The sequence below is a fragment of the Leptonychotes weddellii genome, chromosome 3 (genome assembly GCF_054177405.1).
Source record: "Leptonychotes weddellii isolate Sample4059 chromosome 3, ASM5417740v2, whole genome shotgun sequence".
NCBI lineage: Eukaryota > Metazoa > Chordata > Mammalia > Carnivora > Phocidae > Leptonychotes > Leptonychotes weddellii.
The window spans coordinates 120,157,117-120,185,115 of record NC_138371.1 but is presented as its reverse complement, the minus strand read 5'-3'; the positions used below and the strand labels follow the sequence as shown (position 1 = coordinate 120,185,115).

The window sequence follows — 27,999 nt, the reverse complement described above, 5'->3', positions numbered from 1 at the left end:
TTATTATTCATGATAGACACGGCACAGCTCTAAGCTGGCTAAATACCAAGAAATAGGAGTAGGATGTGCTTCTTACATTTCTTTCCCAACCCAATGGTTTACTTCTGACCAGACGAGAGCCTTGGCCAAAGTCATACGTTTAGCAAGTGACAAAGCGCCTAAAATCCTTCCATTTCACAGTGTGGCTTCACGGCGCGTGTTTCTAACGCAGACACAACAGGATGCAGCGAAGCAGCGGGTGAGGGATGAGGCTGGGGGCAGGTGAGCAGCACAGCCCCGGAACGCCTCCCTCGGCCATTGTGAGCCCCGAACCCAGACCAGTTCTCTGCAGAAGGGGACTGTCTTCCTCACCCTGCATCTCCTCCCTCTGAGCTGCAGGAAGCCTCCCTGCCTCCATGCGGCTGGGCCTGTTCACGCTCTTCCTGCTTCACTCCTGCCTCCATGGAGGACAGGGCGACCTCCGCGAGGACCTGACCTTGCTGAACACCGAGCTCGCGCTTCGCCTCTACCAGGACGCGACAGCCCCTAGAAATGGAACCAACGTCGTCATCTCTCCTGCCGGCGTGTCGCTCCCTCTGGAGATCCTGCAGTTCGGAGCCCAAGGGAACACCGGCCAGCAGCTGGCACAAGCGCTGGGTTATGCTATCCACGGTAAGAGGACTGCTCGCACTCCTGTTCCCTCTGCTGCTCCCGCTCCCGCTCAGGCTTCCTCGGGGTGTGGGGGATCTCCGAATCCAGTGGCTGGCACTGGCCGACCGCCAGGAGAGAAGGGTGACCACAGGCAGCCTGCAAACTTCGGATCGTGGTCCCCTGGATGATCGTTCGGTTTCCCTTCTAACCTCAGTTTCATTTCACTAGCCCTTCTGCAGAGCCTACCAGGTGCCAGGAAGTGTCCAAAGCACCTTGTAATTTAAAGTAATTTAATTAATTGTCACAACAACACAATTGCCATTCTGTCTTCTGATGCTCGGAGAAACCAGACACAATAGCTAGATAGATGATGAAATGATACCTCATCCCTATTTTAGAGATGAGCAAATAGACACCGAGAGTTTAAGCAACTTGCCCAGCGTCACATAGCTAGTAAGTAGCAGACTTGAGACTCAAGCCCAGGTTGTCTAGTTCCAGAGCCCATGGCCTTGAGCCACCTGCTTTCATAAATCTGTGTTTTCTAGCCAGTGCGATCGCTACCAACATAACTCCGTGATTATGTAGTTTCGAGCAGCTCTGTCAGCAGCGGCCCGAGTCTTGTGAACTCCGGGTCAGCCATACCTAGCCTACACTCAGGCTCCATGCCTGGCCCCAGGGCCCACCTACCAGCTCCATGCTACCCCAGACACTCATGCACATAGCTTTGGCTTCTCAATCTTAGAATAAGATATCAATAAAAAAGGATGGGAGTTGCAACTGTATAAGTTAATATGTTCTAGAAAGTATAAGAACTGATACCCACACAGCCTCGGTGAGAGCTTCCTTTGAGCTAGAATCTTGAGGTGGCAAGTAAGATGTCGGGCCACTAGGCAACAGCTGTACATCCCATCCCCCACCATCCACGCCCTGTCCCCTGCCAAAACAACTCTCATGACCCTGCCGGCCAGCTTCATTTTTCTCAGCAAGAATATCACAGAAATGCACACATCCACGGACACATTCTTCAGCCACATTAGATTCAGTACAATGCAATCCATGAAGCACTCCTGAGCTCCTGTTGCACGAGCTGGTGCTGTGCCAGGAACTCAGCATCCAGAGTGACAGGGAAAACTCTGAACACAAGCAGCTCAGTCTCATAGGAACGATGCACATAGAAATACCGCCCTAATGCGGTGCAGTAAGTGTATTTATTTGGAATAAGCATGTGGAGGGAAGGATTTATCCCACTGGCAGCTCAGGAAGGCTCCCCAGAAGACATGGGATCTGAGCTGAGTTATGAAGAATAAATAGGCGTGTGAAAGAGAGACAGGCATTTCAGCCCTAAAACAGAGTCTCACAAAAGTCAGGATTAGGGGACAGAGAGAAATGCAAGTGTAGCTATACCGCTGAGAAAGGGAACTGATTATAGCCCTTTCTCCGTTGTCAGGTATGGTCACGGTACCTGGCTAACCAAATAGGATGATTAACAGGGTGCCATAGACCCCATTCGAGAATTATCAAACGTCAAGAATGCTTAATAGTCAAACCCCGTGGAACATAATCCCACCCTTTTTCTTACTCACAGACTGCTTTATTATCTTACAGAGCCATGGTTAATTTTTATGAACAGGGATGTGCCACTTCTGGAGTTCCAGTTAATAGAATACCCCTGTACTTTGGTTTGCCCCAACCTAGCTCAGAGAACCATGTGCACTGTTTAAAATAACCTGTCAACGCCCACTACCTGCCCGGACCCAGGCTTCCTTTTAAAAGTCAATGCAGACCAATAAAATGTATAAAAAGCAGCCTCAAGCACATTCCAGGGTCTTGGGGCATTGTTCCGGTTTAATCAACAGAAAGACCTATTCACGTTTGCAGTGGGGCACATCAGCATTGTCTTGTTCTCACTGCGTTTCCAGCCCATACGTGACCACCAGGAGCTTTGCTAGGATTCCTACCTGCTGGTCACACAAGCACAGTGTGAGACTCAGAACGGACCCCAGCGGTATCCCTAAAGAGCACCTTTGTTTTCACCACCCAAAACACCCAATTTCCTGATGTTCCGAGTTCGAGGGAGTTCTGGTGCTTTTCTAGATAAATTGATAAAGAACACTTTATAGCTTTCTATTAAGCACAAGAATAATGCCAGGAACAGAAGCCTCAGAAATGAAGGTGGCCTGGCTCTTGGGAAAAAACTCTGTTTGATGATGGTATGGATTTCACTTTTCCAGTCATTATATCATTTGATCCTCATAGAAACCACATACATTAATAATCCCCATTTTATAAATGAAACCAGATATTAACGATTTGGCAAGACTCGGCAGGTGGCAGAGCCAGAATTCAAGTCCCAGACACTTTGACCCCAAATCCTATGTTCTTTCCACAATTCCTCCACCCCACTCTAAGCCCCCGAGCAGATGCATAAAGATATAAGTACCTTGCCTTTTTTAATTTTTAATCAGAACCATCCCCATTATTCCCTCAGCCCAACCAAACCTTTTGACATCATCCTCAACTTAGCCCTCTTGTAATTTTCTGGCAAGTAAAACATTAGCATCACTAAGTTTGTTGTATGAGAATTTTATATTCATTAACCTTACGAAGTCAGGTCCCACCAGATTCCGTGTCACATTCGGGAAGTTCAGTTCAGCAAATTGACTCAAAAGGAAGGCACTCTCCACACTGGTCTCACAAATGAGTTAAAAGGCTCATCTGTAGCAAGGGAAATTCATGAGAAAATACCATTTCTTCTTCTAGCACTTTCCTCCCTCTCTGTGGCCATCCGAGAGACCCCCTCTTCAATCACACCGCGCTCACTACATTCCTGATCTAGGGCAGTGCCCAAAACTTTCCTTCCTTCCGCCTTCTTCCCTCTGTCATCGTTCTGTGAGATCTACCTAGCCTGCCCTCCAGCAAGAAAGATGCTCTCCGGAGGGGGAGGGAGAGGAGTTACGCCAGCAGTGACACGATTCTCTTTCAAAGAACTGTAAGGGAGGTGCTGTTGTCATGGCTCACATCACCAGTCCTTCTTGCCCCATCACGGCCACGGGCCTGGGACACTCACAGTCATACAGCAAAATGGGCGGCTTTGTGCTCCAGAGCCTCACAAGAGGAAGCGGCTCTCCAGAGCAAAGCAGGGTGTCCCGTCCCTTCCCCGACGGGCAGGAGGGCGGTGAAGTGCCACGTCCAACCACCCAGTGACACCGAGCAAGCTTATTAATTTGTCCGAGCCCAGCTCCTTCACCTAGAAATGGGAGTCACAATAGCAGTGAATTCACAGGCTCGTTGAGAGGATTGAATGTGACCGTGAATGTAGCCCAGAGTCTGTGAACACCGTATTTCTTATACTGACACGTATATTCCACAGCATCTAGGAAAGCTCTTCTCCTGTGCAAATGGGCAGGGACACACTAGGCTCAGGTGGAGAAAAGCTTTCTCCAGCCAATTAACTCTGCTACTTTAACATTTCCAGCTAAAAGAACAGCTGGTCCCCTGGCCCAGATTGGGTGAGAGGACAGAGAGGAGGTCACCCTACACTATGGACCAGTGAAATGTCTCACTTTGTCCTAGCAGATGGTCAACATTTTACAGGGACATGATTTTATAAATACATATGACCTTCCTCAGTGAGGAAAATCTGGCAATAAGTATTTTTTTCATTCATTTCTTTTCTCCTTAAAAGAAAAGCACTGGAGTTAGGCTGCAATTCACGAGGTATACAACCCAAGTCTGTTTTTTACAGTTGTGGATTCTAAGAAGTAGCTTTGGTCATGAGAGTTTTCTGGGCGAGTGAAATCTGTCTACAGCTGCGATCTGTAGCCCGGTGGCGGGGGCCCTGGCCAGGGTGTATTCTGGGGGCCTGTGCCCCTCCGGAGAACTTTGGCCAAGCAACTTGGGGGTCTGCTGCCATCCCCCAGCCTGGCCTCTGACACATGACGGGTGCTGGAGTGGAGGGACCCCACGCCACGTCAGAGACTCCTTCCAACAGGTGCCCTGGGAGGGCCAGAGAAGGGCCGTGTAGGAGGAAGGGGCAAAACATGCGTCTCCCAGGGCCGATTTGTGGCTAGCCACAGGGCTGTGCCAAGGAGGACAAGCGAAGGGCCTTGTTCCAGAGGAAGCCTGCACAGGAAGGGGAGCTGACTGCTGGAAAAGCCCAGCTTCCATGTCTCAGGGGCGGCCTGGGATACTCCTAGGGGAGACTAAAGGCCACAGCTTGTAAATAATATTGTGAAAAAGAAATCCACTATGGATTATGGAAAGAAGGAAGCAATCTCCTGTGTAAGTAGTAAATAAATAGAAGTCCAGCCGCCATCCAAGAAGGTGGAAACTATGGACTCTCTCAAACGCTTATTATTTCCTCAACATTCTTGCAGGTTCTTGCTGACATTAATAGCATCAGCTGTCCACTGGATCTTAGGGAGATGGGGGATGGGAGGCGTTCTTACCTTTCCTCTGTGTTTCTCAAATCGAAAGCAGAGTGCTGAAAGAGGCCCCATCTAAATGTCCCTTGGGCTTGCGACCTGCAGTTGTGGGAACGGATCTAAGGCCCTGTACAAGATATATTGACAATTTGACACCGTGACCACCGTCTGTCCTTGTTATTTATGATGCTTTCCATAAATCCACTTACTTCTTAAATATTTGCAGCCCCATCGCCCTGTACACCTGACCTGCAGTTTTCCCAGCCCTCTGTACTCTCAACATGTCTGCTCCACATGTCTGACTCAAGAAGTTAAGGAGGAATAGCCTCTGGGATGTTGGTAGTGATTTTCTATTTGTCTTAATCACAGCTTGATTTCTCTCAGATCTTGCAAGGCTTTCCCCCCAGCTTTTAATCTGTGGATCCAGGCCAATTCCTGAGCAATTTAGTTATGACTTCCCCACATCGGCTGTAATTGGTAGGTGAACCTCTGAGACAGAGTGGTGTGGCTGAGGCCCCATTCCAGTGCACTGCGCAAAGAGGGATGGTGCTAACTCCTTACCTACACTCACCACTGTCAATTTATCCCAACACCTTTTTCACAGACCAAAGGGTGAAAGAGTTCTTACGCACTGTGTACGCCACACTACTCAACGCCGGTCAAGGCACCAAGATGGAGCTGGCCTGCACCCTTTTTGTGCAAGCAGGAACGCCACTCTCCCCCTGCTTTGTGGAGCACATCTCCCAGTGGGCCAACAGCAGCATAGAGCCAGCCCACCTCAGTGAACTGAACGGCATCGGCAGCCAGGCCAATGAATGGGCCTCCGGGAAGATCAAAGGTAAAAGAAACCATTCACCTTGGAGAGGCTAATGTCAGAGGGCCATAGACACAGGTACCAGGCTTTGCTGGTCAGAAGCCACGTGGATGGATACTCAGGTCACCCTCAGTTGCAGCAGAAGTTTGCCCTCTTGGGAGACGCTACCCTTAAATGATGTGCTCTAGAAGGCCTCCTTCTGCCCATCCCCCTACACGCACACACAGAAGGGGGCTCTTCAGAGCCTCCTACCTCCAGGGGAGCCCTGCAGGCTTTGTTCTAAGCACCTGTTCCCTTAAGGTGAATCTCTGACACCTCCCCCCCACAGCTCTGCTGTCATCTACAGTTACCATCCTGTGACAGCAAAATACAGTAGGAGCCAAAGAAATTCTTGGAATTTAGCTTAAGGAAATAATTCAAGAGAAGAAAAAGTTATATGTAATAAAGCACTTAACCCAGTGTTACTGAAGAGAAAGACTTAGAAATAACCTAACTGCCCAGCAGTTAGGGATGATTCCTTGAGTTATAGGACCTGTGTATCATGCAAGTGGAATTACTAAAGATGGTGAAAATTTATTACATTTACTGAGGTTCCATTTACTGATTTAGCACTTTTCTAAGTACTCCATATTCATTATGTCTGTTCACCTTCACAGCAATCCCAGGAGATAGGTCCTGCTATTGTCCCCAGTTTACAGAGAGAGGAATCTGAGGCACAGAGCCAGGATCCCAATCCAGGCAGTCTGCCTCTAGCATTCCGTATAATTACAAAGGTTACACAGAAATAGGGAGAATGTTCAAGATATATCAATTTATCAATAACTCCCTCTCTGTCAGTTTTCTCCAGTGTTTCACAATGTCTTTTCAGTGTACTTAAAAGTGTTTAATTCATTGTGCTGTGGGGCAGGGATGGGGCCAGGCCACACAGCTGCGGTCAACCCCCCCGGTGATTGTCCTCCATGGAAGAGGGGCAGCCAGGGAAGAGCCTGGAGTCTGGGGCCGGGCTGCTTGGGTTCAGATCCAAGGTCTCTGTCTTGAGCAGCTAGGTGGTGGTGGCTTTGCCACTCACAAGTATGCGACCTGGGACAGCTTCTCCAAGCTTTGGTGCCCCCTCTGAAAAACTGGGAATAACAATTGAACTGGTGGGAGGCGTCAGGGAGGGTTAGTCAAAGGATTTCGAACAGAGCACACCGTGTGTTTTTATTAATAAAGGGCTGGGGCAACAACCATCCCCGAGCCTGTTGTCTTCTCTCTGGTAATGCATGGAATTTAAAGACCGTGCCCTGGATGTGACTGGCTGAGCAAAGACTCTGCCAGAGATGAGGCCCAGCGGCTGGGGTGGTGGGGTGGGAGGGAAGGGGAGTGGGGAGACCATGCAGCAGCCCGACCACAACACCCAGTGCCTCCCCGGCCGGAGGTGTGCACGCCGAAGGCCCCTCGGGAAACGCCCCGCTGGGACGTACCAGAGCCTCCCAACCCGCTCTGCAAAGGATAAAAGCACGGTGTTCAGCAATAGCTAGTTACAAACACCACAGTTCCCCAACTGATGACACCAACAAGCAGGCTACAAGCCCAACCTCAGGGATGCCCGGGAACCTGCCGGGACAGGTGCGCCAGTCTCAGCAACACAGTCACTCTCCGGCTTGCAGGTGACGACGCAGGTGGCCCTACGTGGGAGCGCGGCGGCGGCGGGGCATTTGCTCAGTTGGCACTAGTGAGCACCATGTCCTTCCAAAGCACTTGGCGGCAGAGGTTCTCCTCCACGGACACTCAGCTCCTGCCTTTCACCGGCGCCCAGGGCCTCGTCCTCCAGGTCCCCATGATGTACCAAATGGCCGAGGTCAACTACGGTGAGCTCCTTCCCCACTCGCGGGGCCGTCTTAAGTGAGAGGAACACAGGAGCAATGTGGGCCATGTCTGCTCTAGAAGGACCCGCAGTGTTTCTCTGCCTTTCCTCTGCTGTGAGGTGGGTGCGGGGCAAGGAGAGCCCAGGGGGCAGGAAGACCCAGAGAGGACAGTGAGGAAGCAGGGGTGGGGGAGAGAAATCGAATCTCACGCTTGACATTTCCCTCTGCACCTAGTAAGTAAGAGGCGTTAGTGTAAAACCAAAAATGTTTGGACCAGACCACCCCCACCCCCATAGGCACCCCCATGAAATGAACAGCCATTTCACGGTTTGGCACTGAGAAAGGGCAGAAGATTGAGTCCAGTCTAGAAAGCTTTTGAGAGCGCGCCCCCGTGGACCTGACATCCGTCATTGCGCCTGCCCGCCCTGCCTGGATGGTCACTCATCCCAGCCCACTGGGGTGCGGGTGCGCGGAGTGCCGAGCCAGTGCCAGGAGCCCCCACCTGCAGGCTGGCCCGCAGCGTGGACGCCTCCATGGAGCCCCAGCAAGGCAAGAGGAGAAGAGGAGAAGGGACCCAGCCGCCTGTCCCCACACACCTCTCTCGAAGCCCTCATTTGCAGGCTCAGCCCTTCCAGCTGGGGGACTAATTCCAGTGAGACAGTGTTTTAGGAACTCCAGCATTTAGAAAACGTGCTATGATCCTGCTTTGATTCCATGCAGGATGCATTGTGAGTGCTCATCACAATTTAATCATTTGTTTATTCAACCAGTAATTATTAGCTGAGGTCAAGTAAGATGAGAGTGGAAGAACGTCGATTGGATAAGTAAATATGTATTTATGACTACTATAGTTCTTGTTCCCAATGTTTTCCCCAGCGCTGCTGTGACCCATGCTGGTTGATCTGTCAGCTGCATAACATTTCCCAATTTTATGTGAAATCTGGGCTTAAAGCTTTTGTTGAAAGAAAGATCTGGCACAAAGAGCCTGGGTCCCCACATGGCCACAAAAGGCCAGGATTGAAATGGCTTCCCCTTTAAGATGGGCCGCCTGGGTGGCTCAGTTGGTTAAGCGTCTGCCTTCAGCTCAGGTCATGATCTCAGTGTCCTGGGATCGAGCCCCACGTCGGGCTCCCTCAGCCAGGGAGTCTGTTTCTCTCTCTCCCTTTCCCCTGCTCATGCTCTCTCTTGCTTGTTCTTTCTCTTAAATAAAATCTTTTTTTAAAAAAATGAATTTAAAAACAAACAACAAAGACGATAGATGGCTCTCCCATGTGCCATTAGCCCCACCGTGCCTGGCCACTGCAGGCCCTGTGACTCAAGGGTATCTTAGAAATTCTAGGTCTTAAGATCAGAAAAGGTGACAGTCTTTGGCCTCAACTGCTTCCTGAGGGTGAGGTAGACACCTGTTAATAAAATGTATTGTTTCCAGTTCTGTGAGATGGCCCTTCCCCGGCTCCTGGGACAGAACTGATACCCCACCCTCCTCTCCTGAACCCCCAGGCCAGTTCCAGGACCATGCAGGCCATCAGGTGAGGGTGCTAGAGTTGCCTTACCTGGGAAGTTCAGTGAGTCTGCTCCTGGTTCTACCTCGTGACAAAGACACCCCACTGAGCCTCATTGAGCCACACCTCACAGCCAGCATTCTCCGCATCTGGACCTCCAGCCTCAGGAGAGCCAGAATGGACGTGTTCCTGCCCAGGTGAGTGGCTGCATCGTCCTTATGGGGTGCTCAGCAGCCTAATCCAGTTGGCCAGGCCTGGATTAGAGAACCCAGGTGGTCTCACTCTGGAGTCTGTCCTTAACCACTGGACCCACTTGTCTAATGGACCCCTAGAGGTTAGGCCAAGGAGGAGTGACCCTAGAGTTGGGGTCCAGGTTAGAGTCTCTACTGACTAGCTCATGATGCAGATGGAACAGAATTAATTTCCTGGGGTCTTCTCAAGAGAAGATACTCTGCCTTAACTGGACCAGACTGGAATCCCCAGGCTTCAGCTACAACCAGTTCTCTGAGCAGTGAAAGAACAGTGCAGTTACCTGGGAGGAATGTGCCCCAAATCTGATCACATCCTAACAGTATACAACATTTTTCCAAAACGAAAAAGACAAGATAGTTTATGTAATTGAGCAAATACCAAAGTAATTCTGATCAAAAGGCAAATTAAGGTATAAAAAATTCAAGACTTTTAGTCTCTGTGCTGAAGGTTCTCATTCTTTCTCAATAGAGTTTAGCTTTTCTTTAAGAAAACCCAATAGGTACAAATACAAATTGTCAAAAAGTTAAATGATGGTTCTAGATTTTGCTTTTCCAAAGCAAAACTTATCTGCAAAGCTCATTACTTGACAAAGAATTCCTTATTGAACTTCTTTAAATGATAAGCTTCTCTGGTACATTTGAAATCAGAGTAAACTTGTAATTAATTTGTAGACCAGCATTAAACAAGGAATGTTGTCCGAGGGCTCGGGATGTGGATTCTTCGCGCTCCTTCCTGCTGGCCGCTTTGGCCTCCTCTGCTGACCAGGCCCTCAGCAGCAAGGAGCCAGTGTCTTGGCAGTGCTCCTTCGAGGAATTAAAAATAAGCCCAGACACTGAAATAAAAACACACAAAGAGAGACCCCAATGAGTTAAGGGCCAAGGTCTAAAGTGGGATCTGGCATAACCAGGGCAGAAGGTAACTCTAAGATAAAGACTGTGTCTCTCCAAACCAAATATCTGGACCCCAAATGAAAGCACAAAGACGGGATATTTCAACAGATCTTCTCCAGCATGGAACAGAAGCAACACTAATCTTTCTGTTATGTTTGAGAGAAGCTCGGGGAAGGAAGAGGAGCTTTCAATGTGAAAAGTAGAGAGAAAGTGCAACACGGTGCAGGAATTTGCAATCTTTTCAGAATGAGGAGACAGATGGCTGGCCTCATCCTGGAGTGGCTGCTGTGAGGAAGAGGCCCCAGCAAGATGCCCAGCTCCTCTGAGAGCCTTCCACTGTCTCTGAGTCCACCTTCAGAGGAATGATCTGAAAAACCCCGAAGACAGGGACAGGATGGGATGGCAGAGATCATAACAACACAGTCTTAGTCAACACTTGACCTTATCCTAATAGATTTCTTTTTTACCTCCCTAAGACTATCGAGCCTGCCGTCCAAGAAGAATAGAAGGTTTTAGCAAAATGAGGCTGTTTCACAAGCAAAACTCACCAAGTAAAGAAACAGCTTCAAACCCTTGAAGGAATAAATAGAGAAAGAATTAAAACTAGGTTTTAGGTCTAAATCTGGGTACAAAACTTTGGACCATGGTAGACACAAGTCAAGTTTTGGGCAAGAACTTACCTCTAGTTCTGCAAATCATTCATTCATCATTTAATATGATCTGCTTTACAGCCAGCCTGCGTTTTTCATTTAGCAAGAGTAAAAACTTTTGCACACTGTGAGTAGCAGTGCAAAAATCATGTGGCAGTGAGGTGTGCCTTTGGGTTAAGCATCACCAAAGAGTGTATTAGTAGATTCTGGATGGAATGATGATGTCTAGCTTCCAAAGTAATATTTTATTTATGAAGAAATGAAATAAAATATATAGGGACAATTAGTCTTGGTATGATATTAGCATACCAAAAGAATAATCAAGAAAGCCAATTTATATCCATAATAATGTAATGCCCCACAAGAAAGACTAATAATGTCAAATATATATTTGTTTAATGAATAAGACACTTGGTTATTAGATCGACATAGTAGGAAGCTAAGCATGAGCATTTTTTTCTGATAATAGAAGAGACAGGATTTTTTTTATTGAAGTACAATTAACATACAGTGTTATAGAGTATCAGGTGTACAGTATAATGAATCAGCAATTCTTAGTGCTCATCATGATAAATGTACTTTTAATCCCCATCACATATTTCACCCATTCACCCATCCTCCACCCACCTCCCCTCTGGCAACCACTAGTTTGTTCTCTGTGTTTAAGAGCCTGTTTTTTGTATGTGTCTCTTTTTCTCTTTGTTTGTTTGTTATGAGTATTTTAAAAATCCATCAGATCTCATATATTCAGAAGTTTTGGCCTTCCTTTCAAAAAGCTACTAATCATCGTCTGTGTGGATTGTGTTTTTCTATGGGCGTTTTCTTTCTTTTTTAAAAAACTGAGATATAATTCACATAACCATAAAATTCATTCTTTTAAAATGTACAATTCAGAGGTTTTTAATATATTGGTGAAGTTGTGCAACCATCACCACTATTTAATTCCAGAACATTTTCTTTACCTCAAAAGGAAACTCCATGCCCATTAGCAGTCCCTCCACATTCCTTCTCCTCACTCGTGTCCAAGGCAACCACTAATCTACTTTTGCTCTCAATTGACTTATCTATACTGTATATTTCATATAAATGAAATCGTACAACATGTAGCCTTCTGAGTCTGGCGGCTCTCACTTAGCATGTTTTTAAGGTTCATCCTTGTCATAGTATGCATCACTATTTCATTCTTTTTTATGGCGGAATAATTTTCCATTGTATGGATATACTACATTTTGCTTTATCCATTCATTGGTCTATAGACATTTAAGTGCCTGGAAACTTTCTGGCTTGTTCTCACTTTTTGGCTTCTGAAACACATTCATGTGTACATTTTTGTGTGGCTATAGGTTTTCAGGTATCTTGGTTATATACCCAGGAATGGAAATACTGAGTCATGTGTTAACTCTACTTTTTACATCTTGAGGACCTACCAGACAGCTTTCCAAGGGGCTATACCATTTTACATTCCCACGAGCAATTTTGAGGTTCCAGTTTCTCCACACCCTTGTCAACACTTGTTATTGTCCATCTTTTTTGGTAAGTCCCTCTGCATGGAGGGAAGGGTTAAAAAGTAGGGATGTTGTAGAGTTTACATTCGGGAACTATATAGTTATTCTTAGTTACGTTAGTTCGGACGCATTCACCTCCTCTGCCCTCCAGCAATGCCCTCCTCTGTGTTTTGGCTTCTCCCTCAGGCTGGAGGCAAGATGGCTGAAACCTGTCTGACCTCACAACAGTGTGTAACAACAGCTATAGGAGAAGAAAACCCCCATCTTTTTATGGTAACCATCCTAGTTGGTGTGAGGTGGTTTCTCATGGTGACTTTCATTTGCATTTCCCTAATAACCGATGACGTCGAGCATATTTTCATGTGCTTTCTGGCCATTTACATATCTTTTCTGAAGAAATACTTATTTGAATCTTTTCTCCACTTTTAAATTGGTTGTCTTTTTATTGCTGAGTTGTAATAGTGCTTTATATATTCCAGATACTGGTCCCTTACCAGATTCATAATTTGCAAATATTTTCTCCCATTTTGTGGGTTATCTTTTCACTTTCTTGATGGTGTCCTTTGAAGCACAAAAGTTTTTAATTTTAACGACGTTCAGTTAATGTATTTTTTCTTTTATTTCTTATGCTTCTTTTGATGTCATTTCTAAGAAACCATTGCCTAACCAAGGTCACAAAGATCTATGTTTGTGCTTTTTCTAGGAATTTTATAGTTTTAGCTCTTATATTTTGAGTTAATTTTTGTATGTATTATGAGGTAGAAGTCCAATTTCATTCTTTGCATGTGGTTATCCAGTTGTCCCAGCACCATTAATTGAAAAGACTATTCTTTCTCCCATTGAATTTTCTGGGTACCTTTGTTGAAATTAATTGACTATAAATGAATGGGTTTATTTCAATGGGTTTACTTTCAATTCTATTCTATAGGCACAAATGTCTATACTTTAACCACTATGACACAATGTCGTGATTACTATAATGTTTAGAAATCAGGAAGTGTTAGCCCTTCAACTTTGTTCTTTTTTCAAGTTTGTTTTGGCTATTCTGAGTCCCATACATTTTCATATGAATTTTAGGATCAGCTTATCAGTTTCTGCAAAAAAGGCAGCTGAGATTTTGATGATGATTGTGTTTAATCTGTACATCAGTTTGAGAATATTGCTAACAATATTAACTGTTCCAATCTGTAAACACAGGACTTTTTTCATTTTACTTATGTCTTCCTTAGTTTCTTTTGATTATATTTTTTAGTTTTCAGTGTACAAGTTTTGCATTTCTTTTGTTAAAATTATTTCTAAGTATTTTATTCCTTTTGATGCTATTATAAATTTTATTTGCAGATTATTCATTGCTAATATAAAAAAACACAGTTGACTTTTGTACCTTGATCTCATATCCTCCCACCCTGATGAACTCATTTATTAGTTCTAAGAATTTTTTCATTCTGTGTGTGTATTCCTTAAGATTTTCTGTATACAAGACCAAGCCGTCTGTGAATAGAGATAGGTTTATATCTTCCTTTCTAATCCAGATGCATTTTCTTTTTCTTGCATAATTGCCCTCCACACCCTTCAGGACAATGTTAAATAGAAATGGTGGACATCCTTCTCTTATATCTGATCTTAGGAGGAAAGCATTCAGTCTTCACCATTAAGTATGATGCTAGCTGGGAGTTTTCTGTAGAGGCTCTTTTTCAGACTGAAAAATTTCCCTTCTATCCCAAGTTTATTAAGTGATTTTTGTTTTCATGAAAGGGTGTTAGATTTTTTTCACATGCTTTTCTGCATTTATTGAGATAATCATGTGGCCTTTGTCCTTTATTCTGTTAACCTGGTGTTTTACACTGATTGATTTTCATATGTTGAACCCACCTTGCATTCCTGGGATAAATCCCACTTGGTCATGGTGGGATTTATATGTTGCTGGATTCAATTTTCTAGTATTTTGTTGAGGATTTTGCATCTATATTCATAAGGGATATTAGTCTGTAGTTTTCTTTACTCATGATATCATTGTCTGGTTTTGGTAAAGGGCAATTTTTTTACTCAAGATATTTTTGTAGCATTTCTTCTGGGCTGGCCTTCATAGCCATACAAGAAAAAAAAAAATCACTCTCACCTTTTATGGTCATACCTCACTTTTACTATTATCTTTAGTTACTAAAAATGATATTACCCAGTTTTATCACCTACCATAATCACCATATTTGGCTTCAAACATCCCTGAGCTTTTTCTCTATCCCTGAGAAACAATAAAACCACAGCAGTAACAATAAGTGCATGAGGTGTGCTGGGCACTGTTGAGCACTTTACAAGAATTATTTCACTTAATCTTCACAAAGCTATAACTAAGCACTACTATTATGCTCATTTCACAAATAAGGAAATGGAGGCAAAGAGAGGTAAAGTAACTTGCCCCACTTCCCTCAGTTAGTAAGAGCCTGCGCCAGGATTCAAATCCTGGCACTGCACTCCCAAGTCCATGCTCTTAACCAATATGTTTCAGCAGTAAGAGTTTTCAAGGTGGATGTGTTTTAAGAATTTAAGAAAATTTTAGAAGAGGTGGTGCAAAATATTTTTTTGAGAATGTCAGCATAGTTGGAGAAGGCGTAAAACCTTTTTGGGAAACTATTCTAAAACATATATTTATGAGAAAATATGATGCTTCTGTTTAAAATATTAGTCACATTGTCTTGTATGGCAATGAAGATCTTTGATATTAAATGGTCTTGTCTGGTCTTTTTACTTTCCTACAAGTTCTGCATAGTTGATAGAAAAAGATCATCTAAATTCCATTTCAAACTTTTTTATTTTCAAAGAAAAATAGTGTGAGCAATCCTTTAAAAGGATCCTTCAACAGTAAAATTTTAAATGCCTTGCCCTTGGAGAAATATTACAAAGTTGGTGTGTTGATTCTTCCTGCTCACAGGACTTATTAGGAAAACCAAAGCTTTAACTTGCATTCCTTCCCTCCTATGCATCAAAGACACACACTGCACACAGCAAACACAAAAATATGTCTTATAAAATATGAACATATTAAATGAGACACTCTATTAATTGTCAATTAATCAACAGCTTCTTTTCTGCACCTACTATGTGAGATGCCTCACAAGATGGGAGGTAGCAAAGAGTAGATGCCAGCAGCACATGCTCTGCACTCAGACAGCCTTGCTTTGTGTTGAGTTCCACCACGTATTCATTACGTCATCTTGGGCAAGTGTCTTAATCTCTTTAGGCTTCAGTTTTCTCATCTGTAAAATGAGGATAATAATAACATAGTTATGTGAAGGTGAAATTAGATAATCCACATAAAACACTTGTCATAGTGTCTAGCACTATTAGGAAATAAAACATTGACTGGGATAGCCTCTCTTCTCAAGTAGTTTATAATGTCATAAATAATAGTAATAGGAAGCAGAATATTCCATACACCAAGAGAGCAGGACAAACCAAGTGTTAATGGGGCCTTAGCAACCAAAGGACACAAAACAGCTGGAGAGGAAAGGAGAGGATAACAATTGAATTGAGCTTAGAGGAAATGGCAGTCATGGTAGTAACTCAAAGGCAATCAAAGGAGATGGCATGGAAAGAACAGCAAAAGCAAAGGTTTAGAGGTGGGAGCGAGCCCTGTGTGGTCAGACTAGTCAGGGGGTAGGGTTTATGAGAAGGAGCAATGAAAAATAAAGCTGGAAATGAGGCTGGAGATCCCTGACTTCCAAGTTAGGGAGTTTGGCAGTCATGTGTTGTATATGAAAATATTTTGAATGAGATTTTTAAATGAAAGTTGATGGTTTGTTTTTGTTTTTTAGATTCAGGATCCAAAATCATTTCAATTTAAAAAGCATTTTAAATTCTTGGGGAGTCACCGATCTTTTTGATCCACTCAAAGCTAACTTGAAAGGAATTTCAGGTAACACTTCTTTTTTCAAGCTTTTTGGCATTGTGCTTGGGGGCAGCTTTGTCATACTTTCATTAAGGGATTTTCATCTACAGAGGCTTCAATGGTACGGTCAGAGTTAACATTATTTAAAAGAATAAAGAAAACTTTGCTTTATATAAGAACATGTTGCTTCAGAAAACAGCCAAATTTGGGTTGGACTTTGCGGGGGAGGAGTGTTTCTTGAGACCTCTAAGCACTGTTTTTGGGGACCACCTTCAGGGTGAGGTCAATGGCCATAGAACACAATACAACTCACTCTCCCTCTGCCTATCATGACTGGAAGCATGCCAGAGACAGTGGTGCAATAATAGAGCTCTTCATTCTGACCTCCCACTGTCATGCCAGCCTCACAGTCACCCTTTGTTTCTACCTCTTCCCTCTCCCTCCCTCCTTGTACCATTTCTGTCCTCTTCTCATAAACTAACCTTGAAACTTTCCCTCATCCATCCAACTTCCTTTCTTCAAATTACTCATGTACCTGTAATCTTGCCCTAAAGTGTTCTCCTTTCCCAAGTCCATATTAAATTTCTTTGCCCCTACTAGACACTAATCAATAGGAGCTGTATTTGCTTATGATCTGAGAGGGAACTTACATCAAATATTAAAAAAGAATGGAATGCCAAAACCTTATGTTCCAGAATCTTCTCAGAAGCCATTAGTTAAACTATTGCTAACTCCAAAGGCTCAGGTTTGTTTCTGCTCTGGATAGTAATAAATTATCTGTCTGAAGATGATACTGTAGCAGGTATTTTAATTGGCCTTGATGCTTTCTTTGCCTGATGAGCTTCGGAATCTCCATTTTAAATGCTAGAACCTCATCACACAGAGTTTTCTAAAGCTTTGCTCAAAATCTTATTAAGCAATCACATACACACACACACACACACACACACACACACAGGAATTTGGTCCATAAAGTCAGTCTTGGCTTGTGCTTTAGATGTAACCAGACAAACTAAATGGCAGTTACTTATCAAATAAAGCACAGGAGAAAGGATCTATTCTAGAGTGTTTAAAACCCACCAGCGCTGTACTCATTACCTAAACATGCAAAGAGATAAGCAAAGCAATAGTCACGTTTGGGTACAGCGCCCCCAACAATGCTTGGTGCACAATGGATAGTCAATAAATATTGTTGACTTGGTTGAATGACTCAACCAGAAATTTTCCCTGGTGACACAGGCATAATCTGACACTGTAGGGAAAAGAGGAAGACTAGAGTGAAAGGATCAGAGGTCAAGGAAAGAGGAAGGGATAAAGAACTTGAGTGAGCTCCTTCTTTAATAATGTGCAAAATCCAATCACAGTGTCTTCTCGTGACTGCAGAGCTAGGCTAGAGAATTTCTGTTGTTGATGATGATACTATTCATCCTTTGATCATTCTAGTTCAAAACTTTGGGGCCATTCTTGACCTTTTCTTCCACACCACTACATTCAGTTAATCACTGTGACTCACTGATTGTTCCTTTATAGTTCTTAATCTCTCTGCCTTTACGTCCTGGAAGTACATCTCAAAATGCCATTAATCCTATGTCCTCAAATAGGACTGAGCTTGACCCACCCACATCATGCAGCTCCCCCACTGATAAAGACTTCCAAGACCCATAAGCTCTCTTGACAAGATATAACAAGCAATCTAGTTTAGAAAGAACACTTTTTCATACTTTTTTATAATGCAGTTAAAGTCTATGTAGATTTGTTCAAACCAGCAGAAATACAGGCTCATGGATCTAACTTGTTAAATAATTATCGAGCAGTTAGCATGTGCCAAGTGTGAAGCTTGAATTCATGTCTCTTACTGATAAAACACATCAGCCTTATCTCCCATAAAGTTCTGTTCCTCTAACACAGGGCTCATCATGCAATGACCCAATCCTTGTTTTTGTAAATAAAATTTTAATGAAACAGCCACTCCCATTTATTTACAGATCATCTATGGCTGCTTTCTTGCTACAATGGCAGAATTAGCAGTTGCAACAGATGCCATATGGCCTGCAATTGCTAAAATATTTAATATCTTGCCCTTTACCGATAAAGTTTGCCAACTACAGTATTGCTTTCCAATGCCCTTCTTTAAACATCATCAAGAGACTAGTCCTTCTGTGCCTAAGTGGGCTGTTGACTTAATTATGGAGGCATGGTGACTGAATCTAACAAATAGTTTCATCATTCCTAAAATGAGGTAGCTACCACCCGCCTCACATCTTACTTATGGAAATAAAATTCTTTAACATATAGCAAAGCATCAACAGAGAGCTTGCCAGAAAATAAGTCATCAGAAAATGCCATCTCCCTTCTTACAATTAATAAGAGGTTACCAAGCAGTTTTGTACTATTGATAGAAGCCCAAACCACAGGGAACATTTGGCCTTTTCTTTCCATTTGGTTCCAATGCCCAGAATTATTTTACTCAAGTTCTTCCCCATTTAAAAGTGACTCGTCTCTTCCTTCATGGCATCAAATCCTTTCCTGCTGCCTGAAAAAAACTTGTTCAGTATCATCTCAAGGCCCAATTGAGCCCAGGTTATAGTCTTTCTCCCCAGACATCCCTTGACACTACATGTTATAAAGCTTTTAAGAGTAATTCCAGTTTAACTTACACAAAAGTTACCAGCTGGAGATATACTTCTTGAGCAACCAGAAGGATCAGCAGGCTTTGATACAAACTCATGCTTCCTAATCCAAGAAATACTTCTTTTGCATAAAGTTAAAACTTCAAAGAAACTATCTTATTCTGGACTTTTATAAATGAATAATTAGTTTCCAATCTCTGCTCAGTGAGAACTACAAGCTCCGAGTTACTACAACTTAAATGAGCAAACCACACATAGTTGTTTGGTTACATACTGAAGTTAATTTATGCCACACCAGATGACTGATCAGACCTACAATAGATCATCAAGATGGTGAGATAAGTCATCCCCAACTTCAGTCCCCCTCCTAAGAAGACCAACTAGCCACTGTCCATAGACAAGTCACCACTGTGGAAATCCCAGCACCCAGATGTGAAGCTGAAGCACCCCTCTGAACCACAGAGACTGAGAAGGACCATATTAGAATGGTAAGAGGAGCAGCTACACTTGGACTGCATCACCCCTCCTCCAGGCTGACATAGCACTGCACCAAGAGTACCCTCTCAGGCCTACTATAATTTCTTCAGTGAGAAAAGAAAATCAAGGTGGACGTCCAACTCTTCCAGGGTCACAGGACACTTCTGCAAGACCCATTCAGGTCTTGCCTCCTGGGGACAACTTAGGAATCAGATAGAGATGGAGAAGTGGGAGGCAAGGCTTACATTAACCAGCACTCAAACCTTGGCAGACCAAGTTCCTGCCTGTAGCAGTACCCAAGCAAAGACTCCAACCAGCAGGAATGACCCTCTGCAAGGCAAGGCTGGTGGCCCCATCTAGCCAGAGAGCTTGGTTGGCAGTTCTGCCCAATTTGGGTCCATAGTCAGTGGACCATACTACCACTCTACCTTTCAGGAAAGCAAATTCACAGCCCTACCCAACTGCTAGGCATAGTCTCAAGTCCCATCCATTGAGGAAGACTGACAAGAGAACCCAGCTAGCTGAGAAGCCCATCCTACAGCTCTGCTTGGGCAGAGAGCCTAGCCAGCTGCCCTGCCCAACTGTTGAGCATATCCCCTATCTCCACATAACCAATGAGTCTGAAGAATGACCTTGGGCAGCCTTGTAGCCCAGCCCACAGTGCTACCAAGTCACAGAGCCCAGCCTGTAGCCCCACCCAACTTCAGGGCACAGCTGGCAGCCCCACCTGAACATGGAGCCCAATCAGCAGCACCATCCAGTTGGGAAGCACAGCATAAGACTACCTGACCAGGAGAGATTGTAGAATCCCTCTCATAGTTACCCAATCATGGTGTCCAACCAATGGCACCACCCTGTCAGGAAACACAGCCTACAACCTCATCAACCAAGAGTTGATTGCAGACTTAGGGGCTCAACCTGACAGTGAAAAGGCTGAGTCACTAGCTCTGACATAGCCAGAAGCTCCACCTGAACAGCGAGCCCACCCGAGCAGCCCTGCTTGAATACAGAACCCAACCAGCAGTCCCATCCAGCCATAGAACCCAGGCAGCAGCACCCCACTGCAAACTCAGAGAAAATAGAGAGGCTGGCCCACACAGAGATGATGATAGTAAGCCCAACCTGCCCACAAATTCTACCAGCTGACTGGTAAAGATGTTTCCTTACCAAAGCAAAACTGTAAAGCCTGGAAAAGGAGACCGCTTACTGAAATACACAGATACCAATACAAAGAAGCAAGGACCATGAAAAATTAGAAAAATATACCATCCAAAGAAATGAATAAAGCTCCAATAGCTACCCTAAAAATATGGAGATGTATGAACTGCCTGACGAAGAATTCAGAACAATCCTCTTAAAGAAGTTCAGCAGACTACAAGAGCACAGAGACAACTAAACAATATTAGAAAACAATGCATGAACAAAATAAAAAGTTCAAGAAAGAAATAGAAACCATCAAAATAAAACAAAACCAAGAAACCCAAACAAACAGAGATCCTAAAGCTAAAGAATAAAATGACTGCACTGAAGAATTCAATAGAGAGCTTTAACAAGACTCAGCCAAACAGAGGAAACAATCAACTAGAAGATAAATCATTTCAAATTATCTAGTCAGAGGAACAAAAAGGAAAAAAAAAGAATGAAAGAGTGAAGAAAGCCTGTGGGAAATTGGGGACTCCACAAACCAAAAAATATACTCATTATGGGAATCCCAAAAGATTAAAGAAAAAAAAGGGAAAGTCTACTTAAAGCAATAATGGCCAAAAACATTCCAAAAATGGGGAGGGAAATGGGCTCCCTGATTCATGAGGCCCAAGGAATCCCAATAGGTTGAACCCAAAAAGGGCTACACCAAGACACATTATAATTAAATTGTCAAAAGTTAAAGACAAAGAAAGAATTTTAAAAGCAGCAAGAGAGAAGAAACAAGCAACCTACAAGGGAACCCACATAAGATGATCAATGGATTTCTCAACAGAAACTACAGGTCAGGACAGAGTGGAACGACATATACAAAATTTTGAAAGAAAAAAACTGCCAATCAAGAATACTATACCTGGCAAAGTTGTCCTTCACAAGTGAAGCAGAGATAAAACTTTTCCAAACCAACAAAAGCTAAGGGAATTTATTACCACTAGACCTGCCTTACAAGATATGCTAAAGGACATTCTTCAAGCTGAAATAAGGATGCTAATTAACACTGAAAAAATGTATGAATATGTAAAAATCTCTAGTAATGGTAAATAGTAATGGTAAATGGTAAATATATAGTCAAAATCAGATTCTCTAATATTGTAATAGTGGTACATAATTACAACTAATCAACAAGTTCAGTAAAGTTGTAGGATAAAAAATGAACATACAAATATGAGTTGTGTTTCTTTACACTAACAACAAACTATCTGAAAAAGAAATAAAGAAAACAACTCCACTTACAATTGCATCAGAAACAATAAAATACTTAGGAATAAATATAACCAAGTGACGTGAAATATCTCTACATTGAAAACTACAACACACTGATGAAAGAAATCGAAAAAGACACACATAAATGGGAAAACATCCTCTGTTTATGGATTGGAAGAATTAATATTGTTAAAGGGTCTATACTACTGAAATCAATCCTCAGATTCAATGCACTCCCTATCAAAATTCCAATGGCATTCTCCACAGAAATAGAAAAAAACAACTCTAAAATTTGTATGGAACCACAAAAGACCCCAAATAGCCAAAACAATCCTGAGAAAGAACAAAGCTGGAGGCATCACACTTCCTGAGTTCAAACTCTATTACAAAGCTATAGTAATCAAAACAGTATTGGGGCGCCTGGGTGGCTCAGTCGTTAAGCGTCTGCCTTTGGCTCAGGTCATCATCCCAGGGTCCTGGGATCGAGCCCCGCATTGGGCTCCCTGCTCGGCAGGAAACCTGTTTCTCCCTCTCCCACTCCCCCTGCTTGTGTTCCCTCTCTCGCTGTGTCTCTCTCTGTCAAATAAATAAATAAAATCTTAAAAAAAAAAAAAAAAACAGTATGGTACTGGCATAAAAACAGACATGTAGGCAAATGGGATAGAATCAAGACCCCAGAACTAAATCCATGCATATACAGTCAACTAATATTTGACAAAGAAGCCAATAATACTCCATGGGGAAAAGATAGTCTTTTCAATGAATGGTGTTGGGGAAACTGGATGGTCACATGCAAAAGAATGAAACTGGACCCATATCTTACAACACTCACAAAAATTAACTCAAAATGGATTAAAGGCTTAAAATGTCTGAAGCCATAAAACTCTTAGAAGAAACTTTGGAGAAAAGTTCCTTGAAATTGGTCTTGGCAATCATTTTTTGGATCTGACACCAAAAGTATTAGCAACAAAAGCAAAAATAAACAAGTGGGACTACATCAAACTAAAAGTGTCTTCATAGCAAAAGAAATAACAAAATGAAAAGGAAACCTACAGAATGAGAGAAAATATTTGTAAACAACATATCTAAGGGATTAATATCCAAAATATATAAGGAACTCATACAACCTAATTGCAGATAATAATAACAATCTGATTTTTAAATGGACAGAGGATCTGAATAAATGTTTTTCCAAATAAGATATGCAAATAACCAACAGGTACATGAAAAGGTGCCGATCATCACTAATCATCAGAGAAAAGCAAATCAAAAGCACAGCGAGATATCACGTCATACCTGTTAGAATGGCTATTATCAAAAAGACAAGAGATAACAAATGTTGGCAAGGATGTGGAGAAAAGGAACTTTGTACACTGTTCATGGGAATTTAAATCAGTCCAACCATTATGGAAAGCCCCATGGAGGTTTCTTAAAAAATAAAAGTAGAACTACCACATTATCCAACAATTCTACTTCTGAGTATGTGCCCAAAGGAAATTAAATCACTATCAAAGAAATAACTGGGCCCCCATGGTGATAGCAGCATTATGTACAATAGCCTAAGATATGAAAAAAAACTAAGTGTCCATCAGCAGATGAATAGATAGAGAAGCTGTGGTATGTATATTTTGATGGAATATTTAGCTATAAAAAAGAAGGAAATCCTGCTATTTGCAACAACATAGAAAAACCTTGAGGGCATTATGCTAAGTGAAATAAATCAGAGAGAAAGACACTGTATGATCTCACTTCATGTGGAATCTAAAAAAATCAAACTCACAGAAACACAGAGTAGACTGATAGTTGCCAGGAGCAGGGAGGGGGCGGAGTTGGGGGGTTGGGTGAAGGTGGTCAAAGGTACAAACTTCCAATTATAAGTTCTAGGGATGTAATGTACAGCATGGGGACTATAATTAACAATGCTGTATTATATATATGAAAGTTGCAAAGACAATAGATCTTACAATACACACAAAAATTGTAACTATGTGAGGTGATGGAGGTGTTAACTAATCTTATTGTGGTGATCATTTTGCAATATATACATATATCAAATCATCACATTATACACCTTAAACTTACACAATGTTATATCAATTATATCTCAAAAAGCTGGGGTGGCAGGGAGAAGTGGGCTTGAGGAGAAGAATAGAGAAAGCAACTGACCACAGCCTGGCTTCAGAGGCCATTTCAAATTCTTTTTAGCACTCTCTCTATATATCTGGGGCTGAGTGCTATGTGACACACTCCATCTGTTACAACTAAGTGATAAGAAGATGAGAAAGATAAACTAGAAGCAGATTCTGGCAATAACTGTTTTAAAGCCACTAAATTTGCCAATAGTAAGTAATAATAATTGGAAAGACAAATGACACAGCAAATAATGTTTATCCTGCATTTTGAGAAGCTGAGGATTAGATGTTGGGACATTGATTTACATTTTGCAAATCTTGTGTTTACACACTGTCATTATGAAGACTCTTAAACCTTTTGAGAGTATGATCTACCACACACAAAAAATGATGGTCTCCACTAACAAAGGGGAAAGAGGCACTGAAACAATCATTTGGATAAAACTTGCCAAAGACCCATTCTATGTTGTACCCCTATGATTCTAGAGATACCAACCAACATTTCCTTACAAGTGAAATCAGATTAAAGAGCATTAAGGCAGCTCTTTTTAAGGGGAAATGAAACAAATGTACAATGTGAGGAGTGTCTATTATTCATTCATCCAACATTTACTGAACGCTATTATGTACCAAGCATTATTATGCTAGTTAGGCAAAGTAAAAAATATTTGAAATTAATAAAACAGCTTCTGCCTTCTAGGAGCTAACAATCTAAAAAGAAAGGTTGACACGAATACTTGTAGATATTATGGAAGAGTGGAGAGTATGCCAGGAAGGAGGGTAAGAAGAATCTTAACACTTTGCTTTGGATATTGAAATGTAAGATAGGAGCAAATGGATTTATGATGGGCTACAGTTTTCCAGAATGCTAATCTGGTAAATCTAGAGACAGGAGATGTTGCAGGTCTTTCCATGGTTAAACATTACATATTATAGTCCTACTGTAGAGATTCACTACAAACATTAGCATATAAGCAGCTCTAAGAAGTCCACTACTAAAAACAAAAACACAAAACTATTCAACTTGCATTTCCCGTTTTAATTAATCATGGATCCCTTTTTATAACATAGCACCTATAAACAATCTTGGGATTGTTGTTGTATGACCCACAATGGCACTAAGTAGCTGCCAGCACAGCAGAAAATGAACCCAAAGCAGGAGAATCCCTTTGTGCTTGGATTCTTCTACCTCGCTTTCATTAGTTGCATAACATTTCAATAGCCAGTTGACAAAAGTAAGCAAATAGATCTGTAATACAAGATCAAGCAAGAAGAGAAACACAAACCTACAATGACTCCTGAATTCTTATTTTGATCACAAATGTTGGTCTTCTGAAATGTTTAACTCTCCCCAGAGATAAAATTTAAGAGAGGTGTGGATGCTGGGGCAAGACAGGCCGTGGGTCTTGGCTCAATGGCCGTGCATGTAACTGTCAATTACTGGACCACTCCTGTAGTGTGATGGAGAAAAGCTATTTAAATGAAACTCCTCAAGAAATTGTAATAGCCAAGCCTATCTAACTGAAGACTCATTCGTACCATTTGGTCTTATTTTTCACATTGTGTCAAAGTGCCTGGACTCTAACACAACCACATTTCCTGTATCTTAGCTGGTAGAGAGTTTCATAGTGAACCTCTGCTGACTTCACGGACACTGATTTGAAATGTTCAGATACCACACCACAGTAATGAGGTCACAGATAAGTAAAACCTCATGACCATCAGAGAACAATTATTTATCCACAAAATTCTAATTTGAGCACTGCATCTCATTGTTTGCTCAATGAGCTAGTGAAACTATGAATTAGAGAGAAGTTTCTTTTAGAAAAGATCCTACAGAAAAAAACCAACTACTAAAATCAGATCCTTCACTGGTTTTAGGATAAATGATACCAGATGAAAGTTTCCCTTGATTTTTCCCTTCCTATGGCCCTTGTCTGGTCCCCTTCAATGATGCTGGAAAATAACTGTTTCTTACAACAAATATAGCCAAACTCACAATTTCCTGTGTACCTTATTGCTGCATATCCTATACTTGGCTGGTTTTATTCTCTCACGACATTCATTTGCATCTCCTTGTATGTGCATGAAAAATGCAAAACAATTTAATTAGTCTAAGATGAAACAAAGAAGCTCTCTCAAAATACATGTATATTGAAATGATTATTTTAAGACTCATGTCACAGATCCCTTTCCAGTGGCATGCTAGAGTTGACTAAAATACAAGGTGGTGTTTTTTTGTGGCGGGGTGGGGTGGAAATGGGTGCTGCACTGTCAGAAAACCTGCAAATGCCCAATTTCTATTTCTTATCAAAGTGTGTGACCTCAGATCACTTAACAGCTCATTCTCAAATGAAAGGGTAGGTATAACTAGCTAAATTTTCTGCTAGTTCTAAAGATTCTTTTTTTTTTTTTTTAAATAGTTCTAAAGATTCTTATTTTCCTTTATTAGGTCACGTACCACGTCACCGTGGAGAGTAGTTCAAAAATGATTAATGGTTAAATTACAAAAAGCTATCAATTCCTCTAAATCATTCATATTCCCGTTTGCTAAGCTTCTTTGCAACTGTTAGCACACAACTATTATAGTTCTAACCTCTTACCATCTTTGCAGACTTGCCCCCAGGGGGGCAAATTAATTGCATGACTGAATGCAGTCATGCAGTATTAGACACATTTTTAGTACATTGAGTTATGCCTTTTAAGGTCCACAGTACAAACCTGTAACTGTCATTTAAAAGTGGCTCTTAAAATGCAGTCCAAGAAAGAATTCAAGGGACATCATCCCAGAAGCTGGCTGAAAAATGCAGATTCTTGGACTCCAGAATCCATTTTGACATGTACACTGGCAATTCTTACACCACCAAAGTTTAAAAACTACTGGCTGAAGGAAAGATTTCGATATTAACTAGAAATTATTTTTGAAAACTACTGAAAAAACAGGGCACAGCTCTATTAATTTGGGGGGGATTATTTATTAAATTCACCAAATCTGAGGTTTTAAAAGTTACATAAAATATTGCAGCTTAAGAATTTTCCAAATCTCTCCCTAGCTATCGTAAGCAGCATGAGACTGTAATTAAGTGCATTCTTTAAAAATACACTCAAATCCTTAAGCTAAATGCATTAAAAATGGAAATAAGCAATTCACATTTTTATTTCCTGGGATTAGGCCAAGATGGCTTTTATGTTTCTGAAGCAATCCACAAAGCCAAGATTGAGGTTTCAGAGGAAGGCACCAAGGCATCTGCAGCCGCAGGTATGTTCATAAAGGGGTCAGCAGCACTCAGTCACACTGCTTGCCCTTATCTGCCTTTGTCAGATTTATCCAGTTCAATCTTCACATTTCTAAACTTCCCACTAAAAAACCCCAAGTCCAGATGTGGTATAGCATTTTTTAAAAAAGAAATGTTAACATAGAGCAAAGTTTGAAAACTGATGGGAGAAGAGAAATCCATTTTGAAAAGGATTTGTCCCACCATCCCCATAAACAAGGAATGGAGTCCTTCTGAAAGTTACCTTTAGTAAGGAATTTATTCCATGAAGTATTTTGAAAATGGGACACAAGTTTGGCTAAATGACATCTTCTTAATTTTCCCATTTGTACCCCCATCATAACACTAAACAATGAAATATCATTAGGATGCTTTTATTTCTTCAAAAATCAAGGGATATAACTGACTTCATATCCAAGTGACTTTCCTCAAATGAATAGAAAATGCAATGGGATTCTTCTATTCTCTCTCCTGCAGCTCTGTTGTTACTGAAAAGGTCTCGGATTCCTTTTTTTAAAGCAGATCGACCATTCTTCTTTTTGCTGAGAGAACCCGACACAGGTAGGAGAGTATTTTTTTGATAGAATTCAGATAAATATGTATCAGCATCTCTCTAGCAACAAGTGTCCACTGTGGCCTAGAACAAGCATTCCTTCTAGCTAGTTTCTATGGCTTCAGA

The 27,999-nt window shown here is 42.1% G+C and overlaps 2 protein-coding genes across 2 annotated transcripts in view; one reads left to right on the top strand and one right to left on the bottom strand.

Moving 5' to 3' along the window:
- SERPINE3 (serpin family E member 3) lies at positions 1–27,983 on the top strand. The gene is given in 9 exon segments (XM_006745847.2): positions 1–651; positions 5,659–5,892; positions 6,776–6,787; positions 7,518–7,718; positions 9,216–9,414; positions 16,327–16,427; positions 27,218–27,304; positions 27,798–27,892; positions 27,894–27,983. Coding segments are annotated over 9 exon segments (1,275 nt in total). The 5' UTR covers positions 1–395.
- The window catches only part of INTS6 (integrator complex subunit 6), a 106,701-nt gene continuing 94,316 nt past the window's right edge, over positions 15,615–27,999 (bottom strand). Inside the window, exon 19 of the mRNA XM_081814900.1 lies at positions 15,615–15,768. The gene's annotated coding sequence lies outside the window, so the exon portion shown is untranslated. The remainder of the gene's footprint in view (positions 15,769–27,999) is intronic.